The sequence below is a fragment of the Colobus angolensis genome, unplaced genomic scaffold (assembly GCF_000951035.1).
Source record: "Colobus angolensis palliatus isolate OR3802 unplaced genomic scaffold, Cang.pa_1.0 Scaffold308, whole genome shotgun sequence".
Classification (NCBI taxonomy): domain Eukaryota; kingdom Metazoa; phylum Chordata; class Mammalia; order Primates; family Cercopithecidae; genus Colobus; species Colobus angolensis.
The window spans coordinates 1882285-1892130 of NW_012116355.1; the positions used below are offsets into that span (position 1 = coordinate 1882285).

At 43.5% G+C, this 9846-nt stretch overlaps 1 protein-coding gene across 1 annotated transcript in view; it reads left to right on the forward strand.

Annotated features, from left to right (window-relative positions):
• Positions 1-9846, forward strand: part of UBAP2 (ubiquitin associated protein 2) — a 143315-nt gene that overhangs the window by 113750 nt on the left and 19719 nt on the right. The window contains exons 7-9 of the mRNA XM_011950561.1: positions 433-707; positions 1491-1660; positions 3211-3424. Of these exons, the coding sequence (XP_011805951.1) occupies positions 433-707; positions 1491-1660; positions 3211-3424 (659 nt within the window). The remainder of the gene's footprint in view (positions 1-432; positions 708-1490; positions 1661-3210; positions 3425-9846) is intronic.

Below are 9846 nucleotides of genomic sequence, written 5' to 3' on the forward strand. Positions count from 1 at the left end.
TCTCGATCTCCTGACCTCGTGATCCGCCCGTCTCGGCCTCCCAAAGTGCTGGGATTACAGGCTTGAGCCACCGCGCCCGGCCTCAAATTTTTAACAGTTATGTAGAAAATCCATAAAATAATAAAAGTATGATTCTCTGTTAGCTAATGGTCAGGTGTGTATAGCACCACAATATTGTTCTCACGAGTTCATCACCCCCTATGCTTAAACATATACCAGATCTCTCTGGATAGGAAACAAGGTGCGTACCCATTTGGGAACTTTTCCCGTTTATCATAAATGAGGTGTTACACGTAGTGTGTGTGTAAAACCTAAGAAATTCAGCTGGAAATGATTTGGAGAAATTGGTGGTAATGGAACACTTCATGATAAGTAACAATTGAGGGAGTTTGAAGCCATTGTGCCTCATTAATTGCTGCTTACTTTTTTTAGACTTCAAATCTCAACCTGAGCCATCCCCAGTTCTTAGCCAGTTGAGCCAGCGACAACAGCACCAGAGCCAGGCAGTCACTGTTCCTCCTCCTGGTTTGGAGTCCTTTCCTTCCCAGGCAAAACTTCGAGAATCAACGCCTGGAAACAGTCCCTCCACTGTGAACAAGCTTTTGCAGCTTCCCAGCATGACCATTGAAAATATCTCTGTGTCTGCCCACCAGCCACAGCCCAAACACATCAAACTTGCTAAGCGGCGGATACCCCCAGCTTCTAAGGTGGGCATTTCATCATGAAGTCACAGGCCTAAAGGTGGAATTATTTTTACATTCAGCTCAAGTAGTGGGATACTAAGTTTTGGAAACTGGGATACAGTGTTTTTCAAGCGCATAGCTTATTGATTGCATAATAAGGGATATGGCCATTTCTGAGTGACCAGACTAGCATTAGAGGAAGTGGGTTTGTGCTGAGAGCCACAGATCCTTATTTCAAGTATAGATTTGAAGATATGGCTCACAGAACTGTTGTTCTTGAGAGTTTTGCCATATCCCATAGTTGGAGGATGCATAGTTCCTTGACCAGGTGATACTTCCATCATTGTTGAGTCCCCGAAAATAAGAGTAGTCAGCTCAGTGTTCACTCCTCACCACCATCACAACTCCCCCCCATTGCTCTTAGATGCAGGTGGTGATATTAATGCCAACTATTCCTGTTTAACTTTTAATGTCTCCTTTTTTTTTTTTTTTAATGAGACAGGATCTCGCTGTGTTGTCCAGGCTGGTCTTGAACTCCTGGGTGCAAGTGATCCTCCTACCTTGGCCTCCCAAAGTCCTGGGATTACAGGCGTGAGCCACCACACCCAGCCAACTTTTAATTTTTCTTAGTTTGTTTCTTTTCTTTCTCTTTTTAGAAAAGTCTTATTCCTTTTTTCTCCTTGTTTCTCACTCCTCCTTCCTGCCAGTATTGCCTGGGAACCTAAATGCTTGTTTGGCTCTGTTATAGGCCTTTGTGATCTGGAATCTGTGACCTCTGCTCCTGACATGACAGCTTTGCTTTTTCAGGTCCCAGCTTCTGCAGTGGAAATGCCTGGTTCAGCAGATGTCACGGGATTAAATGTGCAGTTTGGGGCTCTGGAATTTGGGTCAGAACCTTCTCTCTCTGAATTTGGATCAGCTCCAAGCAGTGAAAATAGTAATCAGATTCCCATCAGCTTGTATTCGAAGTCTTTAAGGTACTGAATTTAGTCCTTCATTATGAAGCAAAATAGACCCTAAGAGATCGGCTGGTGGAAAGAATACATCCTGTGGTAATAGATTGTGCAGCTATCCTCAGTGTTTATCCAGACCTTCCATCATCTCCATGAGAAACCCCATACCTGTAGCAGACAGTCTCAATTTCTTCATTGCTCTGCCCCTTAGCAACCAATAATCTGTCTCTGGATTTGCCTACCTGGACATTTCATATAACTGGAATCTTGGAATTATGTGGCCTTTTATGTCTGGTCTTTCACTTAAGTTTTCAAGGTACACTCATGTTTAATGTATCATTTTTATTGCCAAATATTTCATTGTGTTAATACACCACATTTTATTCATTCATTAGTTGGTAGACATTTGGGTTGTTTGCTATTTTTGACTATAGTGAATCGTGCTGCTGTGGACATTTGGTTTCAAGTTTTGCATGCTTTCTGTTCTTCGGGAGGTATATCCCAGGAGTAGAATTGCTGGGTCATATGGTAACTTAACCATTTGGGAAACTCCCATACTGTTTCCACTGTGGCTGTAGCATTTTACATTCCTACCAGTAGTCTGTGAGGGATCTAATTTCTCCACATCTTTGCAGCAGTAATTTTCTTCAGTGGAATATTTTGTAAATACAAAATCTCAGATTTTAGTTTTTTTTGTTTTTTTTTTTTTTTGAGATGGAGTCTTGCTCTGTTGTCCAGGCTGGAGTGAAGCGGCATGCTTGACTCTCTGCAACCTCTGCCCCCCAGGCTCAAGTGATCCTCCTGCCTCAGACTCCTGAGTATCTTGGATTACAGGTGTGCACCACCATGCCCACCTAATTTTTTAATACGTTTTGTAGACATGGGGTTTCATCGTGTTGCCCAGACCAGCCTCAAACTCTGGAGCTCAATGAATCTGCCTGCCTCAGCCTTCCAAAGTGCTGGGACTATAGACATGAGCCACCGTGCCTGGCTGAGTTTGTTGTTGTTTTAGTTTTTCCACATTCCAGAGGCAAAACCTGATACTTGTTTAAGTTCCCTTTTTAAAGATGGTCTCAAACACCTGGATTCCTTAAAGAGTCTTCTTAAGTATTCTTTTTTTTTTTTTTTGAGACGGAGTCGCACTCTGTCGCCAGGCTGGAGTGCAGTGGCGCGATCTTGGTTCACTGCAGCCTCTGCCTCCTGGGTTCAAGTGATTCTTCTGCCTCAGCCTCCAGAGTGGCTGGGATTACAGGTGCCCGCCACCATGCTCTGCTAATTTTTGTGTTTTTAGTAGAGATGGGGTTTCAGAATGTTGGCAAGGATGGTCTCAATCTCCTGACCTCAGGATCTGCCCACCTTGGCCTCCCAAAGTGCTGGGATTCTAGGCGTGAGCCACCGTGCCCAGCCTAAGTATTCTTAAAGGTGTCCCCCTATCTCTCAGTAAATTAGGTGAGTCTCATTTGGGACAATAAATTGATGAAGTAGTTGCATCTCTTGAAGCTGTTTATTTTTATTTTTTTCATGAAGCTATTTAAAGTAACAAAATTATGTTGAATATCTTTGACTCTTTTCAGTGAGCCTTTGAATACATCTTTACCAATGACCAGTGCAGTACAGAACTCCACATATACAACTTCTGTCATTACGTCCTGCAGTCTGACCAGCTCATCGCTGAGTTCTGCTAGTCCAGTAGCAACTTCTTCCTCTTATGACCAGAGTTCTGTGCATAACAGGATCCCATACCAAAGCCCTGTGAGTTCATCAGAGTCAGCTCCAGGAACCATCATGGTAAGTGGTATTTTAGTTTTTTTCTCATAAGATGTCTGTCTTATCTGGAAATTAATGTTTGGTTAAATTAATACTTCTTGGATATGATTTTAGTTTACAAATTGACCTTTTGAGTAGAATCCTTATAGTTCATTGAGTTTGTTTACAGTGGGCATCTCTAGGACCCATGCTCTTGAGTATGTGGATAGATCCACAGGTTCATACACTTTGTGGAGAAAATCAAGCATCCATGTAGTATGAGCACTTTGGCTGTAGTACTGGGTACTTCTACATTGTCTGAAATATCTCTGAATATTTCTTGTACTGCTTTCTCTCTGATTGCCCCATTTGCTTTGAATGTATTTGCTTCTTCATCACGGTTAGTTATTTTTGTGTTAAAATTGTGTATTCTCTACCTAGCTTGTTAATAATACTGGACTGTAGATAAAGGAACCAGATCTATTTTTGATAGTTTTAAAGTGTTACCCTTCTAGATTCTTTGCTAGCTGCATATCTAATGGTCATTGCCAGTTGTATTGCTTTCTGTTAAGTTGAGATGTACCAATATCTCCTGAGAATCTTAGAAGGAAACTTAAAAAAGAACAAGTAAGTATACACATTTCTGCTAGGCCAAATCAGCTGTTTTTACTATTTTCATGTCACACTAGTAATACTTGAAAATCATTCTCTCCCAGGAAATTAAAATAATATGGATAACACTACAGGAATACCTTGCAGATACTGCAGGTTGTTTCAGACCACTGCAATAAAGAAAGTTGTGCTAATTTTTTGGTTTCCTAGTGCATCTAAAAGTTACAATGTGGATATCTTAATTAAAGATACTTTATTGATAAGAAATGCTAAAAATTAATATGTGAGCATTCAATGTTAGCAATTCTGTGGGTTGTTTGTTTTTTGGGGGAGTACAGGGTCTTGCTTTGTCACTCAGGTTAGAGTCCAGTGGCGCAGTCACAGCACACCGCAGCCTTGACCTCCCGGGCTCAGTCAGTCTTCCCACCCTAGTCTCCCAAAGAGCCTGGACTGACTACAGACATGCGTTGCCATGTCTGCCTGCCTTTTGTATTTTGTTTCGAGACAGGATATTGCCACGTCTTGAACTCCCAGATTCATGCAATCCTCCTATCTTGGCCTTCTTCCAAAGTGCTGGGATTATAGGGTGAGCCACCACACTGGGCTCTTTGTTCCTTTTATCACTTGACATTATTTTGTAAATATGACATGATAGCTTAGGATTTCAGCTCAACAACTCTATATATCCCAGGCTTCTGAGTAAATTTTTTAAACCAACAATTTTTATTAACAGTGCTGGGACTTGATAATCCTATGAGTAAATCCAAACCCTTGCCCCACAAGAACCCCTCCTACCATATATACACCCTCACACACACATTTGCAGCATGTTACTTGGTGTAGGCAGCTGAGAAAAAGTATAGATATGCTTCCAGTTTAGGAAGAAGCCTTTCTAGAGCCAAAGAAACAACTACACTGTGATTTTCCTATATTAAATCTGCCTGCATGCGTCCGATGTCTTAACTGCATTTGAATGAAGGAATCTTGTCGTCATCGCCTTCTTCCTCCTCCTCCTTTTCTTCTTCTTTTTCTTCTTTCTTCTTCTTCTTCTTTCCCCTCTCTCTCTCCCTTTCCTCCCTCTCCCTCCTTTCACTCCCCCCTCCTCCGCCTCTCCCCCTCCTCCCCCTCCTCCCTCCTACCTTCTTTCTTCTCCTTCTCCCCTCCCTCCCTCCCTCCCTGCCTTCCTTCCTTCCTTTCCTCTTTCTTCCTCCTCCTCCTCCCTCCCTCTCCTTCTCTTCTTCATTTTGATACAGAGTCTGGCTCTGTCACCCACTAAAGTGCAGTGGTGCGATCACAACTCCCTGCAACCTCAGCCTCCCGAGTAGTGGGGACTGCAGACACATACCACCATACCCGGCTAATTTTTTTGGAGAGATGGGGTTTTACCATGTTACCCAGGCTAATCTCAAGGAATCTTGTCTTGAAAGCACACAGATGGCTGAGAGCATTAAAAACACATAGGAATGTGGGCGCAGTGGTTCACTCCTGTAATCTCAGCACTTTGGAGGCTGAGGTGGGCAGATCACCTGAGGTCAGGAGTTTGAGACCAGCCTGGGCAACATGGTGAAACACTGTCTCTACTTAAATACAGAAATTAGCCGGATATGGTAGTGCGTGCCTGTAGTCCCAGCTACTACTCGGGAGGCTGAAGTGGGAGAATCGCTTGAACCCAGGAGGCAGAGGAGGTTGCAGTGAGTGGAGATCATGCCATTGCACGCCAGCCTGGGTGACAGAGCAAGACTCCATCTCAAAAAAAAGAAAAAAAAAAAAGGCATAGGAAATCAAATAATGTTTTTAGGCTATGTTTTCTGAGGTTATGCCACTCTAATTCTAATAAGACATAAAATCACAAACAGGCATAGAATCTTGGAACATATTAGCTGAGTAAAATGGAACTTTCCATGTTTTGTCTTTTTCATCATTCCCTTCAACTAAACTTTCAGAAAAGTATTTGTGTGCCTTGGCCGTCTTGATGGATCATCCTCCCTTCCTTCTTCTCTTCCCCTTCCACAGCCCGGAATATCCACAGATTAAAATTACCTTTTCAGAGACGTTTTGACAGAAATAAGTTAGAGTCTGTATCATGACAGATGGGCACTAAAACAAGAAAAACCATCTGAACTATGGAAATTTCAATGACAAGCTTGTTTGCTTTTGCTTTTTTTTTTTGAGATGGAATATTGCTCTGTTGCCTAGGCTGGAGTGCAGTAGAGTGATTTTGGCTCACTACAACCTCTGCCTCCCGAGTTCAAGTGATTCTCCTGCCTCAGCCTCCTGAGTAGCTAGGATTATAGGCACCCATCACCATGCTGGCTAATTTTTGTATTTTTAGTAGAGACAAGATTTCACCATGTTGCCCAGTCTGGTCTCGAACTTCTGACCTCAGGTGATCTGCCCACCTTGGCCTCCCAATACTGGGATTTCAGGCGTGAGCCACCACGCCTGGCCAATGACAAGCTGTTTTTGTTTCACCGTAAGTTTTTGAGAAGCTCATCATGTAACATTTCTTACATAATCTAAACAACCATATTGGGCTGGGCCCTGTGGCTTATGCCTGGAATCCCAGCACTTTGGGAGGTGGAGGCAGGTGGATTGCTTGAGGTCAGGAGTTCGAGACCAGCCTAAGCAACATGACAAAAAACTCTGTCTTTACAAAAAATACAAAAAGTGGCTGGGCGTGGTGGTGCGTGCCTGTGGTCCCAGCAGTTTGGGAGACTGAGGCGGGTGGATCACTTGAGCCCAGTATTCCACAACCAGACTGGGCAACATGATGAGACCCTACCTCTACAAATAATAATAATAAGTAGTCAGGTGTGATGGTACACACCTGTAGTCCCACTCCTTGGGAGGCTGAGATGGGAGGATGGCTTGAACCAGGAAGCGGAGGTTGCAGTGAGCCGAGATCACGCCACTGCACACCAGGATGGGTGACAGAGCCAGACATTGTCTCAAAACAAAAACAAAAAACAAAATAAACCCCCCAAAACAACTACATACCTGACAATGTAGTGTGTGTGTGTGTGTGTGTGTATACACACAAATATATGTGTGTATATATATATATATTTTTTTTTTTTTTTTTTTTAGAGACAGAGTCTCATTCTGTCGCCCAGGCTGGAGTGCAGTGGCCAGATCTCAGCTCACTGCAAGCTCCGCCTCCCGGGTTTACGCCATTCTCCTGCCTCAGCCTCCCGCGTAGCTGGGACTACAGGCACCCGCCACCTCTCCTGGCTAGTTTTTTTTTTTTTTTGTATTTTTTAGTAGAGACAGAGTTTCACCATGTTAGCCAGGATGGTCTTGATCTCCTTACCTCGTGATCCGCCCATCTCAGCCTCCCAAAGTGCTGGGATTACAGGTGTGAGCCACCGTGCCCGGCCTTTTTTTTTTTGAGAGGGAGGTTTGCTGTTGTTGCCCAGACTGGAGTGCAATGGTTCCGGCTCACTGCAACCTCCATCTCTTGGGTTCACGTGATTCTCCTGCCTCAGCCTCCTGAGTAGCTGGGATTTTAGCCACCCACCACCACACCTGGCTAATTTGCGTGTGTGTGTGTGTATGTGTGTGTATATGTATTTTTTTAGTAGAGATGGGGTTTCACCATGTTTGCCAGGCTGGTCTTGAACTCCTGACCTCAGGTGATCCACCCACCACAGCTGCCCAATGTGCCGGGATTACAGGCATGAGCCACTGTGCCCAGCTTATTATTATTATTTTTTTTTGAGAGACAGTGTCTTGCTCTGTTGCCCAGTGCAATGATGCGATCTTGGTTTACTGCTACCTCTTCCTCCCAGGTTCAAATGATTCTCTTTCCTCAGCCTCCCGAGTAGCTAGGACTACAGGTGTATGTCACCCCACCTAGCTAATTTTTGTATTTTTAGTGTAGGTGGGGTGTCACGATGTTGGTTAGGCTGGTCTTGATCTCCTGACCTCAAGTGATACGCCCGCCTTGGCCTCCCAAAGTGCTGGAACTACAGGTGTGAGCCACTGCATCTGCCCTTAGCTTGATACTATATATTCTTAACTGCATGCCAGATAATTTTACTTATTTACAGCCCAGACACAGTTAAATTGAACCTTCATTAGACTTTTCCCTCTGTATATTGCTACTTGTTGATTCTCTACCCTAGTTTTAGACATTAGTTCTTGATGTGCTACCATGCAGTATAATTTTCACTTTTTTTTTTTTAATCACCACCAGCCTCACTTTATTTTTTAGTAAGAGTTTGTGTTGGATTGTTCTCCTTCCTACCTTAAATATTTAGTAGCATTCACCAGTATAGCTGTCTGGGCCAAAAGTTTTCTTTGCAAGGAGTTTTGTAATTCAGACTTTTTTTTTTTTGCTTTGAGCTGGAGTTTTGCTACAGTGCCCAGGGTGGTGGTGAACTCCTGGGCTCAACCAATTCTCTCGTCTCAGCATTCTGAGTAGCTGGGATTACAGGTGTGAACTACTGTGCTTCAGTTTCTTTTGTTGTTTGTGTATGTCAAGGAATTTGTCCATTTCATCTAAGTTGTTAATTTACTGGTATAAAACTTCAATGTGTTTCTTTCCTGGCCTGATCTGTAGCGGTATTGTCTCCTTTATTTATTTGTTTTGTTTTGTTTTGTTTTTTGAGATGGAGTGTCGCTCTGTGGCCCATGTTGGAGTGCAGTGGTGCAATCTCAGCTCACGGCAACCTCAGCCTCCCGAGTAGCTGGATTACAGGCATGTGCCACTATACTTGACTAATTTTTTGTATTTTTAGTACAGATGGGATTTCACCATGTTGGTCGGGCTGGTCTCAAACTCCTGACCTCAAGTAATCTGCTCGCCTTGGCCTCTCAGAGTGCTGGGATTACAGGCGTGAGCCACTGCGCCTGGCCTATTTATTTTTAAAAGGAGACCACGGGTCTTGCTGTGTTGCTCAGGCTGGCCTTGGACTCCTGGCCTCAAGCTATACTTCTGCCTCAGCCTCTGGAGTAGCTTGACTACAGGTGTGTGCTGCTGGTACTTTAGGCATGTACCACTGCATCTGGCTTCCTTTTCTAATTCTTCATATTGGTAAATCAGCTGATGATTATCAGCCAATGGAAAGGGGTATAGAGTATCATAGGTGAGCTCGTTTGGATTGCTCAGGGAATATTCTTCGTCTCTTTCCTGTAGGGCATATCACTGTCTTGTCAGTGTCCTTAGCACCTAATAGGAAGAGAAGGCTGGTATCATTATTCATTTTGTCTACACTGACTTGATCTATCTTCATTTTCTATAGTACCCTGGCTGTTTGTTACCCCCTTGATGATGTGTAGATCTCACGGGAGGAGGAAGTCATACTGCTGTGCAGAGGTGTCAGGGAATCTGCATCTGTGCATATTTTAAACCAATCCTCTTACATTTTGCTTCATCTTCACTCCTGCTTGCAAAGTTGCTGGTGTCGATCCAATACTGAGGTGTATGGTGTGGTTCTTTGAAGACACAGATTGAATTGTTCTCTAGTTTTCTCTTACTGGCTTAGGATTTGGCTTTTCCAGATCAGCTGAGGCAGTTACCATCTTCTGTGTGCTTCTACATATAGACAATTTTGTTGCTACCATTTTTTCACCTGCTATTTGTCTTTCTGGGTTTACTCATTTTAAAAAAGCTATGTATTCTTGATCTTTTCTTTTTTTTTTGAGAGAGTATCGCTCCTTGCCCAGGCTGGAGTGCAATGGCGCAGTCTCGGCTCACTGTAACCCCTGCCTCCTAGGTTCAAGCAATTCTCCTGGCTCATACTCCCGAGTAGTTGGGATTACAGGCATGCACCACCACGCCTGGCTAATTTGGTATTTTTAGTAGAGATGAGATTTCTCCATGTTGGTCAAGTGGGTGTCAAACTCCTGAC